At 37.1% G+C, this 21,303-nt stretch overlaps 1 protein-coding gene across 1 annotated transcript; it reads left to right on the top strand.

Moving 5' to 3' along the window:
- The first annotated feature begins 6,802 nt into the window (after nucleotides 1–6,802).
- Nucleotides 6,803–12,906, top strand: LOC149226986 (polyamine oxidase 2-like). Its single transcript, XM_089377659.1, has 10 exons — nucleotides 6,803–7,232; nucleotides 9,282–9,406; nucleotides 9,719–9,807; nucleotides 9,922–10,035; nucleotides 10,836–10,923; nucleotides 11,010–11,095; nucleotides 11,185–11,287; nucleotides 11,396–11,493; nucleotides 11,602–12,031; nucleotides 12,139–12,906. Exons 1-10 carry the CDS (start codon nucleotides 7,199–7,201, stop codon nucleotides 12,448–12,450), a joined length of 1,479 nt encoding a protein of 492 aa, XP_089233785.1. The 5' UTR covers nucleotides 6,803–7,198; the 3' UTR covers nucleotides 12,451–12,906.
- The last annotated feature ends 8,397 nt before the right edge of the window (nucleotides 12,907–21,303 follow it).

Below are 21,303 nucleotides of genomic sequence, written 5' to 3'. Positions count from 1 at the left end.
GTTTCAGTCTTTCTAGCTAGGCTAGATACGTCTCTGTCTCATGTCTAGACACTACATAACTGTAAAAACTAACATTTGCAACATAAAAATTAAAAGCTAACCACATAAACCAAAATTATGCATGGGAGTAGTCTAGTCCTTATGTTCCTCTGAGGCAGATGCGACGGAGCAGGATCTTCAGCAGTAGCCCCTGGCATACCATACAGCTCTAGAATGCAAGGGATGTGGCGGTTGATTTTGTCCATCTTGACATCCTGTTTGTGCAGCTGAAAGAGAATTTTCTCCATGTCTTTCTTGTAATTCGGCAGTCCCTGAACTGTCATCACCATCCCCACAAAAATTTGCTCCATCACCTTACCGAGTAGTGATTCGAATTGGATCCTAAACACTCTCTAAGTTTTCATAAACTCGTTCAAATTATGCCAAACAGATTCAAGTCTTAGAAAAATCAAGCTATCAGAAGGAATCCTCGTGACAGTTGCAATTGTGATCAGCACGGAGCAACAAGGACCCTCGGTCGAGCGCACAGACTGTTGGCCCATGGGCACGCTGGTGCAAATTGGCAAAACTAGAGGCTAATTCAAGAAACGGGGATGGTTTCTGATACGCGCTAAAGCGCTAATCATGTATTGCAGGGCGTCCCCCTCAGTGAAGGAAAGCCTCGAAGTGCCTAGACCCAAAATGGCTATGAAATGTGGAAAAGTAATAAATTCGGTTCTGTGGATTCCACAAAACCAGTAGGATATTGGAAGGCCTCGAGGCGGTAAGCAGTTTTGGCTGAGTCCCGCCCGATGCCACACACTGAGTGACACGCGTCCGATGGAAGAGAGAGAAAACTGCTCACATCGGACGAGTAAACGTCATGCTACTTACCCGCCCGATATGAATGATGACCGTAGGATCTGGGGGGCCCATATCAACGACAGAGGCGCGCCCCGATAAATGATCGGATTTGACAAGGTTGTAAAGCGAGATTACATGGGATTTTAAGTCCGACGTGGACGATGAGTTGGCAGAAGATTCGTGTTTCGCGGGCATCTTGGAGTAAACGGAAATTACGACTGTTCAAATGCGTCCAAGGAACCTGACACACTCACCCATTGCAGAATAGGTGGCCACCTTCCAGTGAAGTGTTACACAGTGATGATGATGCAGAATAGGGGAGTTCGAATGGACAGAGGAAGGAAAACCAGAACGTCGCGAAGCAGAAACGAACCGACAGAAAGAAGACTGGCTTTAAAGCCATGAACTAATAGACAGACATACAGATAGAAAGATAGATGGAGACACACAAAGAGAGGATTTAGTTAGCCGTAGAAATCTAAGAGCAGAGAACAGAGAGAAGAAGCCGAGCTGACCTAAGGGCAACATCGAGCCAGACAGAGCCAAGGAGAGTCAGAGAGTCTGTGCACTCCAGAGAAAGCTTGAGAGGTTCAAGCGAGCTTCTTGGCATAGGCCTGTCATGTAGTTTCAGATTGGGCTCATACTATTGTGACCGGTAGAGGTCAAGTACTAGTAAGGAGAGTCTGTGTACTAAAATCCTACTGATTCATATCAGTTGAGTGGGACTCAAATTGAGCTCACTGTTGTAAAGAAACTCTGCTTTGAAAACATAATAGAGAGGCCACCACTGAAAGCTGGACCACGAGACGTAGCCCAGGAGTATTGGGTGAACTCCTTATTAAACTTGTTGTATTACATGTTTTCCTGTTATGTTTTCTCTAACTACCTCAGTGTCTATGTATTTTGCAATCTTATCGATCCATTGCATAAAGTAACATAGGCGCATCCATGCACATGAGTTTGTAATACCTTTAATTCTTTGTCCTGGATAAATTCTAGATCAAGTAGACTCTCCATTAACTAGTACAGGTAAAGTGTTTGCTTAAACTGTGTGATTCTCCCTCGAGTATTCCCTGGATTTGGAACAAGAGTCCTTCAATGATCCATCTCTTCCTCCGTCTCTCTTTCTTGCTTTACCTCCTCTTCCCATTCTTCCATCAACTTCTGAATGCCAACATCTGTCCCTTCACAGTATGCCGATGCTACTTCAACGATGAGATGCTCTACTGGTTTACGACCCTCGTGATTTTCTGATGTGCTCGACCCCTTTTCTGTCCAGGGGACCGGTCCTCTCCTGCCGCGCTCGCGTCCACTCGTTGCTCGGGCCATAACCTGTTTGGCAGAGCACTTATGACACCTAGAAGAAGTTAGATTCAAATTCAGACTTTTCTTAACACACCACCTTGCCCCAGCATGACTTTCCTCTCCTCCATACCTCACCGTGTATGTGCATGGGTGGCCCAAAGCCTGCAAATCCCAGAGGGGGGGTTTCTAACTCTTACCCCGAGGCCCGTCATTGTTCCCATCCCCCTTACTATGGATTATATGTCGGTTTTCCCGCTCCATCTCAAGACGAGCCCAAAGGTCCTTCCTGAATTTGGAAGGACGCCTACAGTGGTTCCATATTCCAACTCTCTCGGCACAAAGAGAAATGGTTTTGCCTCTCAGGTCCCTCCGACAAGTTTTCCACACAGGGTTCCTGGCTTTGCCTTCAGTGCCATACAGGTTCTAGCTATCCCAGTGGTTTCTCTACAAACTACTGCTATGGTTGCAGCCCCATCCCCCTGCCCTCAGCTTTTCCTTGCCTCTCTCTACAGCCACCCACCCCTTTTGAATTGCAGTGCCTCTATCTAGTTTCCCCTTGGCCTTAATTACAAAGCGCAAACCCTCATAGTCCCGTAGCTCGCTTTTGCCCCCAACCCCCCCAACCATGGTTCTGACCCCTTTGGGAGAAAATATATATGCAAAACCAGGCCATGACAATCAATTGTCATCCCCATTGCCACCAACAACATTTTGTTCCCCATTGATTCAGACTCTTACCCCACCTTTCCCCCCAACAGAACCCCAACCAGAACATAGATTCAATGCTGAGGAAAGGCCAAATTACATACCCGGTTTCTGCAGGCGTCCGTCCGCGACCAAGGGTCCTCTCTTGTCGTCGACCTTCCACTGCTCTGTATCGCCACCCTTCGTCACAACCTTCCCCTCCTGCACTGCACGTCAAATGGCCTCACCTACTCCACCACCCTACCTTATTTCCCTCCTCACCACCTTGCCCACTTTCCCAACGGGCACTCATGTCGAAGGACACCACACCCCTTGCCTTGAGCATGTGGGGGACGACGGTAATTATTGCTCAGGTACCACGCATATCTGCACCCAGCCTGGCCTGACTGACAACAACCCGCATCTCGATCGGGGGCAATATTTATTAGCATTAGTTTAAAATACATATATAATTAAATAACGATGATTTGAACTAGGGATAAAATATTAACTAAATATGATGTTGTCAATTGGAATTAGCTTAGGTAGTTAGTAAGAATGATTGTCATTCTTCCTACATATTGATTTGGCATTCAATTTTGAAGAATTTGATTTCCCTTAAGTACCATTTTTATAATGAGGGGATGTGTCTTGGAGTTTCTTGAGATATATATTGCAAAAAAAAGAAGTTAATGGAGTTTACTATAGGGATTTGAGAGAAATTGAGAGAAATGATTGTTATTCTCATTGCCCATGATCAATTCCCAAATGACAAGTTGAATTCTTAACAAAGTATATTGTTGTATTACCCTTGAGGCTTGAAGAACTCATTTTATCTTCAGATAAAATTAGTTCCCAAAAGTGGCATATATTATTGTATCAACTTTTGGACCTTGAAAAGTCTATTTACGTGAGATAAACCAATTTCCAAAAATAACATGTCCAGTTCTTAATAAATATATTTTTATATCAATTTGAACCTTGAAGAAATCAATTTATCCCAAATATAATAAATATATTATTATATCAACTTTTGAGCCTTAAAGAAATCAATTTACCCTGCATATAATCTTGAGAAAAAGAGAAAGTACCTAATAAATTTTCTATAATATATATTTAAAAATATATATAATAATGAATAAAAACATTATTAAATGGTTAATATGCTCACTAAAATAATAAATAGAGAAATATTATGTTTCACAATTTATTTATGTTTTCAAACATCCTCCCCTTCCTTGATTTAACTATTGAAACCTTTTATTAAAGCATTGATAAATGGTTAATTACATACCAAAAATAAGGAAATGTCTACATCTAACTCAAAAATATCTTACTCAAAAATATCTTATTCATAATATCTTATTCATATGGTTGGAATATACTCTTGAAAGACTATTTATCTGAGCCATATGCATAGACAAATTTTAAGGGTGGACTGTGAAAGACTATTTATCTAACCGATATGCATTGACCAGTTTTAAAAGTTGACTATGAGGCAATCAATCAAATATCCTTATTTTTAGTGAGTCTCATTAATGTAGAAATCAAACATCCTTCTCTTCATTAATTTAACTGTTGAAACATTTAGTAAAGACATTGATAAATGGTTAATGACATAACTGCAAATAAGGAAATGTCTACATCTAACTCAAAAATATCTTATTCTACATTCTTGAAAGACTATTTATCTAAGCCATATGCATATACAACTTTTAAGGGTTGATTTTGAAAGACTATTTATTTAAGCCATATGCATAGATACGTTTTAAGAGTTGACTATGAGGCAATCAAATAGCATAATTTTTGGTGAGTCTCATTTTTTCAACTTGTCAAAGTTTTATTTGTTAAAAGTTTTATTTGTTTTGATTAATATTTTTGAAAAAGTAATGACCTAGGTAGTCTTAAAATTAGTCAAAATTTTAGGGACAAAATTCCTATTATATAAGTAAAACTCTAACTTCCAACATAATTCCAACCAAATTTAAAGTCAAATTGATTAAAAAAAAGTAGTTTCAATGTTGTTTTTCTCAAATTTTAAATGCATAGTCAACTTTTTATATCTATCTTTAACTACATAAAGCATAATCAAAACATCATCAATCCAACATATTAAGATCAAATAGATATTAAGATCACATCTCTATTTTTGAGTAGAGGGACTTATTCTACAATCCAATACGAGGGACATGTGTAAGTATGTCAAGTCCTCAAAAAATAGTAAATAATAAAAATAATTTGCGCTAAAATATTACCTTATTCATTTTTTAATATAAAATATTAAAATGATAAAATATTAAAAAATACAATATAAACAATGAAACATTACCATTATAGATCTACCTTAATCACATATTTACCAAGCACTAGAAGGGATTAAATTTCTTGAAGTGTAATTTTTTTTTCAAGTTTGAAATTTGGTCCCTCTTAGCTCTTGGTAGATCCGTGATTAAAATAAATCTTAATAATAATAAAATATTCAAAAATACAATATAAACAATGAAACATTACCATTATAGATCTACCTTAATCACATATTTACCAAATACTAAAAAAAAATTAAATTTCTTTTTTCAAAGTTTGAAATTTAATCTCTCTGGGGACTTAGTAAATCTGTAATTAAAATAAACCTATATTGATTTTTAAAAATTATTTCACTAAAATTTAAATTTAAATTTCTAAACTTCGTGAATTTCAATTTTTAAAGTAAAATCCCACCCTCAAAATGTATCTTAATCTTTTAAAAGTGTGTGAGACTAGTTTTGTCATTTAAATATCAATTTTTAAATTTAATTAATTTCGGGAAGTTTTTACGCTTTTGAGTTTCGTAAGAATAAATTATATAATTTATTAAAAAATACATTTAAATTAAAATTTAGCATATACCTTTTACTGATCTACCTCATTTTTCACGAATTTTATACGTTTTCAAATGGTATAAAAATAAAATATATAATTTATTAAAATACCATTAAATTAAATTAAAAAATAATACTTTTAAAGTAAAATTCTAATTTTAGTAAACGTAAAAAGTAGGAATTGTTTAAAGTATTCGAATTTTGACCCAATTTTTTTTATTCTTTATAAAGTTAAATGAATTTACGGACTTTGAATCTAATTAAAATGATTCAAACTTTGACTAAAACAACCACTAACACAAAATTCTAAAGGGTAACTGAGCTAATTAATAGGAGTTGTCTTTAGTGCGATTTTTTGGAGATTTTGGTGACAGAATCCGGCGGAAAAAATTGAGGTTAAATCTTGATTTGTATTATTTAAAATGGTTTTTTAATTGCATATTTGGATTCAGCACCATGAAAAACCCTTGGGATGCTTTGATTGTGCACAAATTAGCTATCAAACTTGCAATTTCAATAAATTGCTGCCGGATTTTGACCGAAAAAACCCACTGGAAAAACTTCCAAAAAGTCTCTTAAAAACAACTCCCTAATCAATATATAAAAACCCTAAATAAAACAAAACAAAAACACACAAATTTAACCCTAAATAAGACTAAAACACACAAATTTAACCCTAAATAAAACGAAAACACACAAATTTAAACAAAATTCCAAAGGGTAACAGAATTAATCAATATATAAAACCCTAAATAAAACAAAAACACACAAATTTAAACATGGAGAAGTCATCCAGTGAGCGAACCAGCTCATTGATTAGCCACACTGTAACTGAACTGATCCAATCAATGTATAATAACCCCATAATAAAACATAAATTGAAATTTAAACATGGAACTGTGTTCCAGCTAACGAACCAGCTCATTCATGGCTGTTATTCTTTACAGCGAAGACCCGGGGCGACTGGGACTTATAAAGTCAGCCAACGAGAGACGTGACGTCCAAGGACAAGGCAAGGCGACGAAAAGATCTTGCGGAGAGGTCGGCGGTACAACTAAAAAGCGCGTCTCCATTACAACCATTGTTGACCACGAGAAGTCCCCACCTCAAATTTCCTGTTCTATAGCTACAAATACCACCCCATAAAGCACCACCCAAGCACACACGCCTGCCCTCCCTTTCCTCCTCCTCGCAATTTGACGAGACAAGGAGGCCAGGGGCGAAGGGAAGGGAAAGGAAGGGGGAAGCATCAGAATCATATCTTCTTGACAGAAGGAGATCAGATTTCTCCTCCACCCATTTGATCTTTTTCATTCTTTTTAAAGAATTCTTTGGGCTGAAAAATCCTGATTCTGGGCGGCCTTGTTCCATTGGTATTCCAGTACCCAATTTGGGTGCTAGTCTAATTTCTTCCTATAACAGGCATTGAAGCTCTGTTGAGTTTACGTTCAGTACCATTTTCAATTTGGGTCTTGTTGTATTGAGAAGGAGAAAGGGGCGGGTCCAGTATGACCACAATTAAAGAACAAAGTTGTGAAGCCGGTAAGTGGGTTTTGAATTTCATTCCGTTCTGTTGTTTTTGGTCCTGTATGCACGTTTGAAGATTAAGAATGAACTGGAGCTGGTTGTCTTGTTAACTGTGTCTATACATAAGAATGCAATGCTTTTTTTTGTTTTGTTATTTTTCCCCTTTTATGATTCGAAATATTAGGACTGCTGCAATATATCTCAGATTTTCTATATGGGATCCTTGGTTTTGATAATGTCACAACTGGTTTTTTGAAAGAAATTTAGGTTTAAGGCGAATTCTAATGCATTTTGTGTACTATTGATATGATCATCATGAAGATACATGGTGTATTTGATGGTGTTGCAGTAGAACTTTGTTGTATTGGAACTTTGAGGTTTTGTGGATCTTGTTTTTGGAATTTCAATAACATCTGTCAATTCCCATGTCTGATAATCTTAAAAGTAGTGTCAGCTTTGCAGATGAGTTGATTTGCATTCTCAATGTTTATTTTGCCAGAGTTGATTTTTGACTCTCAACTGGTGAATTTCAAACCTCAAATGTTACTTCATGATTATTAGGCACTCACATTCTTCCTGCGTCTCAGAAGCTAGTGAACTTTGATGATCATTTTCTATCTACATAAAATTTTGCCCATAACAATACATTCTCCCAGAAAAGAAAAAGGTGAAAGATCATACTTTGATGATCATTTTCTATCTACATAAAATTTTGCCCATAACAATACATTCTCCCAGAAAAGAAAAAGGTGAAAGATCATTAGTCTACCTATGCATCTCTGAAAAGAGTACACACCCTACCTGTAAATAGGGGTTGATTACGAGAGAAAATCATGTCATTATATGGTATCTCAATTATCACAAGACTCTTCTTATTATATTTTGGAAGCAAATGGGTGGATTCATACAACTTTTGAGGTTTATATCAAATTCAGTCCCAATGCCATTAGGTTTTGAAATGAAATTTTTATTTCTCTTTTACCAATTTCTTTAGGAAGAAACATATCTCTGCTTCTTTAATTCAAACTAAACATCGTATATAACTACAATTAATGTCTAGTGCCCTGTGTTACATCTACTCTGCATATAGATCATCAACTGTGTACACAAATGAGATAAAAACAAGCATCTAACCACAGATCTCTATCTCTAAATGGTAATTTTTTACTGTAAAACATTATTATAAACTGCAGTGTAGTTGCCATCAGTTATTAGGAAATAGATCCATCACAATAATTAGACTAAAGCAGTGGAGATGAGACATTAGCAACTGTCCTTTGTAACACATTACATGTTCCTAGGAGGCCAATGACACTTGATATTAGCCGTTCCATGTGCTATTTTGGTCTAGCTTAGTATGATACTCCTTTATTACTAGAGATCTCATTTGTATGAACATTTATCTTCTCTTCACCTTTGTGTTAAGAAATAAACTGAGTTAGGTATTCTTCCATTCTAGGTTTTATTTAGCTAGTCAAAAAGAGAGACAGATGTTTGAAAAATTAATCTGCAAAATTATCATGATGTGTAGTTTTAGTGTATTTTGTTGAAAAGTCTCCCTACAGTCCTCTTACTTTTGGTTTCTTGTTTTGAGGTTTCTCTCATTTCTTTTATTGTATCTCAAATGTTTCTTATGAGATCTCAAATGGAAACCTATCTTAATAGGGTTACTGCAAAACCAATCTTTTCACTGCACCTTTTGGGCTTCAAATGATTTTTAGTGAGGAATGGTTGTGAATGATATTTTTAAAATTTTTTCTAAAGTAAGTTCTGTTCAATATGTTTTGCCAAAGTTAAATGGGTTGCTTCAAGATTAATGTTTTTAAGTGACAAAATCCAGGAAGAGCAGTTGAATCTTTTTTCATCTTTTTAACTGCAACATAAAAACCTAATTCACTGCCCTGTTCTGCTTAAAAAATTGCAACAATTGATCTATACAATTTCATAACAACGAATCTTTAGCTCTTTGTCTACCTTGTGAAACTTTTCCTTTATGCAGCACAACAATGACATTCATTGTTGAGAAATGGAATTGCTGACTTCATGCTTAATTTTTTTGTGCAGATGTTTGTGCTTCTGGTCGAGAGCTATGCTCTACTCCTCCCTCTTCTCCTCCCTCAGTAATTGTAATAGGTGGTGGATTTGCTGGGCTGGCAGCTGCCAATGCTCTTCACAATGCATGTTTCAAGGTTAGATCATATTTATAATATCAGTAGAAGGGTTTTTTCTTCTCTCTTATCTACATTTGATGGTCAATAGGCTTGTCCAGACTTTACAGAGTCATGTTTTTGATATATGATGCTCCCAAATACAATCACAGTTTTTTGGGTGAGCTGAAAATTTCACGTGAACACAATAAGTTAGATGCATAAATCACCCCAAGTGCAAGGAAGCCTAACCTTCATGGGATTTTTAAATTCAAAGTTGTCATTCACGATAGTATAATAATTGAGCTTTCCATTGCGTATCAGCGTGTGTAAATGATTTTTTTCTGTTGTTAGGTGATTTTGTTGGAATCAAGGGATAGAATTGGAGGCCGTGTATACACAGATTATTCTTTTGGCTTTCCCATTGACATGGGTGCTTCATGGTAAGCCAGATTTACAGTTTCATATTTTTTCTGGAAAGTAGCTTCATATATGCTCGAGAGAGTATCATTTCCTGCTTCAGATTTCTGATATTGTATGGTGATGATGTTGTGCAGGCTACATGGTGTTTGTAAGGAAAATCCTTTGGCACCTGTGATTGGGAAATTGGGACTTCCATTGTACCGCACCAGTGGTGATAATTCTGTATTGTATGATCATGATTTGGAGAGGTGTGTTCAGGATAGTTGACATTTTTCTTTACCTCTGTTAGACTAGTTGCTTAGAGGGAGCTTTGTACACATAACTAAAGGATACTCAATTTCTCTGGGAAGGCACATTCTACAGCCCAGTATGAGGGACATGTGTAACATAACATAAAAACAGTAACTTTTAAATAATAAAGAAATAAATGAAATATATTCTGGATCCTTCTTAACCTTGAATTTATCTAGTTATCAAGAACTGAGAGGGATCAAATCTTTGCAAATGCAAACCGTTCTTTAGAGTTCAAAAATTTGAGGAAAGGTCTGCACTTCCATGGATTTCATCCCTTTTGGCTCTTAATAGATCTAGGATTAGATGAATCTAGACTTGTGCAATTAAAGTGATCCATGTTAAGAACTCTACACTTTTTATTCTCATTCATACAAGGTAAAATGAACAATTTCATTCATTTGTTTTTCCCTTTATTAAGCAGTTTAATTATATATGTCAAGTAATGTCATGACAGTATCATTTTTTTTCCTTTTTCCATGAGAAATCTTTATATTTCATATTAAGAATATATATGTTTCAATCTTGGAGGAACTACTCAAACTTAACAACAAGGCTTGAAGCCATTACAACAAAGTTCATCATGTCATTACTGGAAATGAACTTAGATGGGGAAGATAACAATCATTCCTCCCAACCACCTGAGATAAATCATAAATCCAATTGACCATGGCAGTTTATCGTTTACATGAATATGCCCACATTTATTGAAATGTTTCTATGCCTACTTATCAGTCTTGGTTTGTGGATGTTACAGCTACGCTCTTTTTGACATGGATGGGCAACAAGTTCCACAAGAAATGGTGACTAAAGTTGGAGAGGCATTTGAAGTCCTTATAGAAGAGGTATTTATTTTGCTGTTTAGAAATCTCATTGAATGCCTTCATTATTTGGTTAGTACTTAACTACTGCTAGGTTGTGACTATTCCAGACTAAGAAAGTACGAGATGAAATCGAAGAAGATATGTCAGTGCAGGAAGCTTTTTCCATTGTATTGGAAAGACATCCTGATTTAAGGTGGTTATTTAGAGTTTGCTCTTTTCGTGCAACGCAGCTGTTATCACATTTATTCATCTATTATACTGATTTGTGAGGATTTATATCAGGCAACATGGGCTTTCGCAGAAAGTTTTGCAATGGTACTTGTGTAGAATGGAAGGTTGGTTTGCTGCAGATACAGATATAATATCTTTAAAAAGCTGGGATCAGGTAACTTAAACAAATTTAGGCTCCTTTTGGTTTCTCGTTTTGGATCAAAACGAAAGTGAATATTTGTGATATGCTGTCACATTTATAGTTTGCCATTTTGATCTACAGGAAGAGCTGCTTGAAGGTGGGCATGGGCTCATGGTGAGAGGCTATTATCCTGTTATAGAGGCTCTTGCTGAAGGCGTTGATATACGTCTGAGTCACAGGTATGGCTGAATTTCTATTTTTTGGTATTATTTTCCTGTTTTACCATGACCAATTATTTTTTTCAAAATTATGTCCTGACTCCCATCTTTTTGTCCTCTGTTGCTCAGAGTTACAAAAGTATCTCGGCGATCTAGTGGGGTAAGAGTTACTGTGGAGGACGGAAGAACATTTATAGCAGATGCAGCTATTGTTACTGTACCTCTTGGTATTTTGAAAGCAAACACAATACAATTTGACCCACGGTTGCCAGAGTGGAAAGAGGCCGCCATTTCAGATCTAGGAGTTGGCAATGAGAACAAAATTGCTTTATATTTTGAAAATGTGTGCTGGCCAAATGTGGACTTTTTAGGAGTGGTTGCTCCTACTTCTTATGGTTGTAGCTACTTCTTGAATCTGCACAAAGCAACTGGTCATGCTGTTCTTGTATACATGCCTTCGGGACGACTAGCTAACGATATAGAAAAGATGTCCGATGAAGCAGCTTCTAGCTTTGCAGTTTTGCAGCTAAAGACAATTCTGCCTCATGCATCTGAACCAGTAAGTTGTCAACCATGCTTTTTCTTAGATGTTAAGCTTGTAATGCTATATCTTCAAGATCTCTGATTTCAATCCAGTTGATTCTTATATATGATTTAATTTTGCAGATCAAATGTCTTGTGTCACGGTGGGGAATGGACTCCAATTCTCTTGGTTGTTACTCCTATGATATTGTTGGTAAGCCTCACGATGTGTATGAGCGGCTACGGATTCCTGTCGACACTCTCTTTTTTGCAGGGGAGGCTACAAGTACACTTTATCCAGGTACAGTGCATGGGGCTTTCGCTACGGGAAGAGAGGCCGCCGACGAGTGCAGGAGACATTTTCTGGAGCAATATAGTGATTTGGAGTTATTTCAGCCTGTGATGGCAGAGGGGCTCACAAATGTGTCAGCACCCCTGCAAATATCAAGACTCTAGTCAGGAATTCAGAGTCCCAATATTTAGATTCACAGTTAAGTAATGGATTTGTCTGCAATGAAAGGGATGCATAGAGATTGTATAATAGTGAACTTCAGAAAGAATTGAAGTTTGTTGCAACTTGCAGGTGTTTGCAATGGCTAAGCCCTCAGCATGTGCCCCAGTGTAAGCTGGTTGCATATAGACTTGTATGCTGTGAAACTGAAAATTCTTTGTGATATATGGTTCAGTTGTGAAATTTATCAGTCTGACAGCCATAGGAGATACAGATTGTATTGTCTTCAAGCTGATTTTTTTTCGAATTTTTTAAACGAAGAGTGCAAATCGAATGTGATCCATTCATTTCCGAGGACAATATATGAGATTTTTTAACATTGTAAGGTCAAACTTGTAACAATCACGAAAAAGAAAAAATCTTATGATCTCTTATGTTGCATCAACGGTTGGATCTAGGCACCTTTGGTTTACTCTGTTCAGTGGTCTGAGAGACACTGCTATATTTCCAAAAATAATAATAATATTAAATTAAATCAAATCAACAAGAGACACATCCTAACTGCTATATGTCAACCTAACTGTTTGGTAAAGAGCTAAGCTCTTAAATCCAGGGTTGCAGGAAGACACATCCACTGACATGGGCAACCCATGCACCCTGGCTACTTTTTGCATTACAATGCACCCTTGCACATCCAGGGTGTTGACGGTATCCACATTCATGTACCTCCTTGGCTAGTTAGATAACTAGCATAGATACATGTTAATTTCCAATTTATTAAACAAAGTTAGGATTAAAAAAAGTCGTAGTCTATTTATTATAGGTTTTGTAGGTTTTTCCGAGATATTTTTCAGTCTGATTTGCCCAGAAGCGGGCAGGGATTTGTTGAAAACACAAGTTTGAGTTGTGAACTCTTTACAATCCAAATCAGGTAGGGAGTTGTTCCAATCACAAGTTTGAGTTGTGAACTCTTCACAATCAATCTGAATGCTCCAGGGGTTTTTCAGGGTGCTGAATGGATATATGCAGTCAAAAACTCATGTTAAACAACAAAGATGAAGATCTGACCCAAAAAAATTCATTTAATTCTAGCCAAAAACTCTAAAACATATAATACTTGGACAATACCTTAAAAAACCATGTATAAATATCTTGACTTAAAGTATTTGAGATTAAAATGAATCTATATCAATATATTTTATTTGTTTATTTTTATATTGACAATATTTTATTTAACATAATATCTTAATTTCAAATATTTTCTTTTATTCACTATTTTTATATACATGTAATGCATCACTTTCACACCAAATTGTATAATACACCTTGCTTCTCCCGCTTATCTTAAATCTATATACACCCTATTCAAATTACACTATACACCCTATGCAGGCCTTCAACTTCCAGACTTAAAAAAAACACACTTGCACCATGCAAACTAATTACTTAGCTTGCCTCACTTAACTATAGCCATTAATATTATATTTCTTATGAATTTAGGGATATTTGTTCACTTTATGTATTATGGGATACTTTAAGTTTTGGACGAGGACAAAATATAGTAATAACTTAAAAATTTTAAGGTGAATGTTGACTAGTAATTTGGACAAAGCGAATGTAACATTGGAAATAAAGGATGTGTTAGTTTAGTTATTCCAAACTTGTTCTCCAATCGTATTTGGATTTGTTAGTTTAGTTATTCTAAACTTGTTCTCCGATCTTCTCCGATTGTGGAAGAGCATATCATGGAGAGAGTAAGAGAGTATCAATGAAGGGTGTTTTTTTAAGATGTGGAGAAGTATTTACTAGGAGATGCTTTACCAAGAGGGTACACATGTTTTATGAAAAATACATGGAATAGGCGAGTTGGCACATGTGGGATGCCTTATTTGGGTTGTTGCTTGAAAAATTACATTTTATATGAATGATTATGAAACCATATATTTCCTTGACACAAGGACTTGGAGAGCTCACCACCTAACTGTGATATTCAAGATTTTGTGCACTTTTTCAAGCAACACGCTTGGATTTGGAGATATTAAGTGTGATTTGGAGATATTAGCACCTAAGTGGGATACTCAGGGATTTGTGCTTGAAGTGGTTAAGATGATTGGTATGTGTGCCTCTCTAACCTTTAATTGCACAATTTAAGGGTGTTGTACTTGGGGGTGGAAATGGAGCTAGCTTGAAAAAATGTCATCTTAGAGATTGTGATAAGTGGTTAAAGGTGGCATATGTCTTGGAGGGTGCTCCACTTGTTGACTTGACCAATTGCTTCCTCATGAACAAGTTTAGGCCAAGTTATAGGTTACCTCTCCATTAGTTTGTAAAAGGGAAGTAGAGTATTCCTTTTAGATATATACTTTCTATATAGTCTTCTTATTGTTGGAAGAGATGTTATGATCATGAGATATTCATAACATTTTGTGATGAGCGTTCATTTTGGATATAATTATTTTTTATAGTCTTCTTGTTTTGGGGGAGATTTTATGATTATGAGAGAATCAATCATAACATTTCTAGTTAGAAACATTGTTTGTTATATGTTGTTTTCATATTGATAGGGATTAGAATGCTAGGATGGAAATGTGAAATGTGAAGAAATTGGAATAGTTAGGGCTTAGGTGTAAGCCTAATGTTGATTTGGGGATTGAATTTTCTGCATGTGATAAGTTGATTTGTTGTATTGCAACTTTTTTTTATGTATAATAGATGAAATACGACCATTGTCTCAAATTTCGAGTTTGGATTTGATGTAATGGATTTGTTTTTGTTGGTGTAGTGAACAACAAATTTGAATGCTAAGTTGATTTAGCATTCTTTATGTGTATTTTCAAATCTAATATTTATTATCAAGTAAGCTACAGATTGCCAATGCCATTTCAAAATTTGACTTACGGGTTAAATCTTACCCTAATCTTTTTTTTTCCATTGAAAAAAATCCTTGTATTCAAGAGGGATGAATATACATGTTCTGTATCAAATAATTGGACATTCTATATGCATAAACAAAATGAAGAAACAAAAGGTACATCAATACTAACTACTAAGTTGTTCATCATTACATATTAACAACATAAAAGGATCTTCCATTAGACTCAAAATTGTAATTCCATAGATTATATCTCCTCTTGATCGCAAAATTCATGGCATCATGTAGCCCTTGTCGGGAGAGACAAGGCCTCTTTGAACAATGCATTAGACATGACATTTAATTCGTTGTATATTGGGGGCTGAATGAGAGCCATTCAAAGGATTGAATGACAAGCTTTGATATCACCAAGGAGAGGCTTAAATCGAACATCAAAGACATAGGCCTTTTGCATAGCCCAAGCTATTACCAACTTATTTAATGGACTTGTTTTTGTTGATGTCTACTTGATTTATTATGTTGTTGTAGTGAACAACATATTTGAATGCTATGTTGATTTAGCATTCTTTGTGTAACAACATTGGGTTGATTTTATATGTAAATAAATTAAACCAAGGTCACGGGACACGTATTCCAAGTTGAATGGAGGGAAAAACATTATAGTGGGCATCATTTAGGTTTATTATTGCCTATGGAAATTGGCAAAGACAAAAGACAATAAATGATAATTTAATATGAGAAATAAAGGAAAATAAGAGAAAAGGGAGATGAAGAGGCACAAATATGCATGCAAGGGAAAATGAAGAAAATTGAAGGAAAAATAAAGGAAAAGGAGACAAAAGAAGAGGGAAAAAATTCTATGCATCCCTTAGCTACTCTTAGTTACTCTTGACACTCTTACAGAGCATTCTTGGAACATTCTAACATTCACTTGGACTTGGAGAGAGAAAGCACTTGGACAGAGGAAAACAAGCAAATGAATTCGTGGGTAGTGAAAGAGAAGGTTGGAAAAACAACTACAACAAGAGAACATTGCAGGTAACAGGTTGCATGTGTGATTTCATTGTTGAGTTTTGAATGCATGGTATATGCTTTTGGTTATTTGGTTGCTTTGTTGGCATTGGCATGGGATTTCCCTAGATTGACAGTGGTTTCAACTTTGCCTTGCCATTTCTTGGATAACCATGGTGTAGTGGGTTCCTTGTTGTGATTAAGCTTTGGATAATCGGTAGACTTTGGATCTTGGTGAGGTGGTCTCAGGAAAATTCCCAAGGGTCAAAGGTGGAGATGGACTTTCTCCTAGAACTCTTGACGGATGGGTGGAAACAAGAAAATATCTCTGGGTATGGTGAAGAAAGTCAGAGGGATCCAAGCTTGTTTGGTGTCAATGATTTGTGGACCAGTTTAGGTGAAATCACTATGGTTGAGGGTTGAGATGGTTTGGCCTTTGGAAGCCCTAGTTGGTTCTATTTTGGTTTAACCCATATGATCCCACATTCATGCTTGGAATATGGCACGAGGGTGATTGGCTGAAAGAGAGATTTGGTTCAGCCCAATCTATGGTCAGGTGGTATGTGGAAGCCCTTAACTTAGTTGGCTTTCTGCATATGTTATTGTGTGTTATTTTTTATTGAGATCAATGAGCACTTGTATGGGTTATTGTGTTGATTTTATGACTGGTTTGCCATGGATTTATTTTAGTTAAATGTTGGTTATATGCATGATACATTATGTTGTATAATGTGCTCTTATTGGATCTTTCTTATGGCTTGATAAGTTATTGCAACTACATAAAAAGGATTGGTTTGATTGACTTCCCAAGGCCTTATGGGCCTACAGAATCACATAGAGAAAACTAATGGATTATCTCCGTGTAGGTTTTAACTCCGTACATAAATTACCTGCATACGAATTCTAAAACACAGAAAATAAACAATGCGAGAGCATAACACATAAAACACATATACACAGAGATTTTCCCCTGGATCCCAAAACCGGGACTACCAGCTTGATTTTTCATTATGTTCCTTTCAATGTTACAATACATATTTATACATGCCGCAGCACCCAATACCATGGACCGAAAACCATCGCGTCCAATACCATGGACCGAAAACCATCGCGTCCAAAAAAAATGTGTGAAAATCATGCACAAAACCATAGGTGGGTCCGCCCAACCTAACATAGGGTCCAAAATCAAAATTTTCCGGGGCGCTGCCCCGGAGCCCATAAAGTGGGGTTACGGGTGCCCTTCAAACCCCCTGTTAACTACGTGGAAAGAATATAACACAACCCAACATTCTCCCACTTGTTGTTTTCTTTCCACAGGGGGCCACAAGAGAGTTTAGTCATTTTCCCAGCCCTGAAATGTCCATTGTCTCTCTACACCAAGAGAACTTCTCAGAGCTCACAGATTTTGTCGATGCATCTGTGGTATTCTTCAAAGTGTCCACCTTTACCAGCAACACCTTTTTGTCTTCTATCATATCCCTCACAAAGTGATATTGAACATCAATGTGCTTTGTTTTTGAATGATATGCAGGGTTCTTTGCCAAGAAAATTGCACTTTGGCTGTCACAGTCTATCCTTATAGCTTCATGTACTAACCCCATACTTGAACACAATCTCTGCAACTAAACTGCTTCCTTGCTTGCATGAGTGGATACCATGTATTCTGCCTCTGTAGTTGATAATGCCACTACAGATTGTTTCTTACTCATCCAACTGACTGCACCTCCAAATAGGTTAAACACATACCCACTTGTAGATCTTCTCTGATCTAGATCTCCAGCCCAGTTTGCATCAACAAAGCCACGAATATCCAACACTCTGTCCAATCCTTGTCTTCCTTGGTAGCACAGACCATAATCACTAGTGCCACGCAAATCCCTGAAAACCCGCTTCACTATTTTCCAATGCCCCTTTCCTAGTTTTGACATAAACCTGCTCAATACTCCCACTGCATGTGCAATGTCTGGTCTAGTACAGACCATTGCATACATCAGGCTACCGACTGCACTTGCATATGGAACATGGGACATGTCCTCTTCCTCTTCTTGTGTCTTGGGACATTGTTCAGCAGATAACTTCACACCTACAGGAATAGGAACCTTCACCGGTTTACTATCTTGCATATTAAACCTTTGCAGTATTGTCTCGACATACTTCCTCTGGTTTAACTAGAGCTTCCTCTTTGCCCAATCTTTTTTAATTTCCATGCCCAAAATATAGTTTGCAGCACCAAGATCTTTCATGTCGAATTTGGAGGACAATTGGGTCTTCAAATCCTGGATAATTTTTTTGTCATTTCCAACCAGCAACATATCATCCACATACAAGACCAAATAAATAACACGGTCACCAATTAATTTAAAATACACACAGTGATCTACTTTGCTTCTGGTAAAGCCAAGTCCCCGTATAAATGTATCAAATTTCTGATACCACATCCTTGGTGACTGTTTTAACCCATGCAGAGACTTCTTTAACTTGCATACCAGTTCTTTCTTACCCTTCACTGCAAAGCCTTCAGGTTGCTTCATGTAGATTTCCTCTTCCAGATCCCCATGAAGAAATGCCGTCTTCACATCCATCTGTTCTACCTCAAAATCAAAAGCAGCAGCAACAGATAAAAGTAATCTAATAGAAGTTACCTTGGCAACAAGAGAAAAAATATCACCAAAATCAATTCCCGGCACCTAGGAATAACCTTTTGCTACCAACCAAGATTTGTATTTCTCCACTTTTCCTTCTGCATTTGTCTTCTTTTTGAACACCCATTTGCTGCCAATGGGTTTCCTTTCAACCGGCAACTCCACCAGATCCCAAGCCTCATTTTTGTGCAAAGATGCCATTTCATCAACCATGGCCTTTTTCCAGAGTTTTCCATCCTCTGAATCTATTGCTTCCTTCATAGTTCTGGGATCATCGTCAATAACAGATAAAGCAAAATTTGAACAGAAAGCAGATGGACTATACCTTTCAAGCTGCCTTCTTTCTCGAACTAATCTTCTCATAGCCGGAGTTTGTGGCTCTTCATCTTCTAATTCCTCCTCTGCTGTAGAGTCTGATTCTTCCTCCTTTAGCTCAAACTCTATCTTCTCAGGTTCCTTTCATTGGACTTCATGTTTAATAAAATATTTCACCTCTCTGAACACCACATCTCGGCTATACACAACCTTCCGTGTGACTGGGTTCCAAAGCTAATAACCCTTTAAACCATCCTTATACCCAATAAAGATGCACTTTTCAGATTTACTATCCAACTTGGTTCGTTTCTCCTTTGGAACATGTACATATGCATCACATCCAAATACCCTTAGATGTGAAAGAGAGGGTTTCTTACCAGTCCATACCTCTTATGGAGTCTTATCCTCCAACGCTGATGAAGGTGACCTATTGACCAGGTAACATGCAATATCCGTCGCCTCTGCCTAGAATTCCTGACCTAACCTGGCACCACTAAGCATGCTTCTTGCCCTTTCCATCAACGTATTGTTCATTCTTTCTGCAACTCCATTTTGCTGAGGTGTATATGGAGTAGTCTTCTGCCATGCTATACCACACTTCTTACAAAATTCTTCAAATTCCTTACTGCAAAACTCTCCACCATTATCTATCATCACCACCTTTATCTTCTTCTCTGTCTGGTTTTCCACCAGAGCCTTAAATTCTTTAAACCTCTCAAAGACTTCAGATTTCTTCTTAAGGAAATATATCCATGTATTCCTTGAGAAGTCATCTATAAATGATACATAGTACACAGACTTACCCTGTGATGGAACCTTCACAGGTCCAAACACATCACTGTGCACAAGTTCTAATATCTGTTTCGCCCTCTTACTACCAAAGGGGAAACTCACCCGATTCTACTTCCCATATACACAATTTTCACAGAAATCAAAATTCAGAGAGCTATTACTCATACCTTCTACTATACCTTTACCATGAAGTATTCAAAGGCCCTTTTCTCCAATATGTCCAAGCCTTTGATGCCTTAGCATGGTCTTCTCTACAGAGACCACTAGATTTTCTGCTCCACTTTCAGGGACCACAGAACTATTGCACCCATCAATAACAGTGCTACCTTGCAGCTTGTACAAAGTTCCAATCCGAACTCCCCGCATCAATACTAGTGCTCCCCGAACCATCTTGCAGGTATCCTTCTTGAACACTATTTTTACACCTGCATCATCTAGCTTGCTAACAGAAATCAGATTTCTGGCTAATTCAGGAATATGTAGAACACTTGGAAGCATTCTAACCCTTCCACCTTGCAACTTCAACTTTATTTTTCCTCAACCAACGAATCTAGCCTTCATGTCATCCCCCAAGAAGACATCACCACCATCATATTTCTCATACTCGCAAAACCACTCTCTATGGGGAGTGAAGTGAAAGGATGCACCTAAGTCAATCAACCATGCCTCATGATCTACATGTGTGCTTGAAGAAGCCAAGTACACATCCCCACCTTCATCTGAGGTGGTTTTCGCCTCTGCAGAAGGAGCCTCATCAGATCCCTTTCCTTTGTCAGGAGCTTTAGATTTACAGTCCCTTTTGTAGTGCCCTTCCTTTCCACATTTCCAGCACACCACCTTTACAGGTTTTCCTGGAGATTTAGATCTCCCTTTAGATTTAAATCTCCCACCCAATGACTTATTTTTGTTTCTGTTCTGGGTCTGCCCTCGTACAAACAAGGCATCACCATTTTGGCTCTCCATATTTTTCCGTCTCATCTCCTCCGTCAGCAAGGATGAGACTATTTCATCAAAATGCAAGGCAGTTGCATTGCTACCTATTGAAATAACCAAACTATCCCACGAATCTGGTAGAGAACACAACAAACTGATGCACTTATCTTCATTTGAAATTTTAATATCAACAAATGATAACTGACATACCATAGTATTAAATGCATTCAGATGCTCTGTCACCGAGTCTCCATCTTTCATCCTCAGGTTATACAACTTTTTCCACAGGAACA

Source organism: Pinus tabuliformis, chromosome J, assembly GCF_031772625.1.
Source record: "Pinus tabuliformis cultivar Carrire ecotype Pingquan chromosome J, CPIR1, whole genome shotgun sequence".
NCBI lineage: Eukaryota > Viridiplantae > Streptophyta > Pinopsida > Pinales > Pinaceae > Pinus > Pinus tabuliformis.
This window is presented reverse-complemented; position numbering and strand designations above follow the sequence as displayed.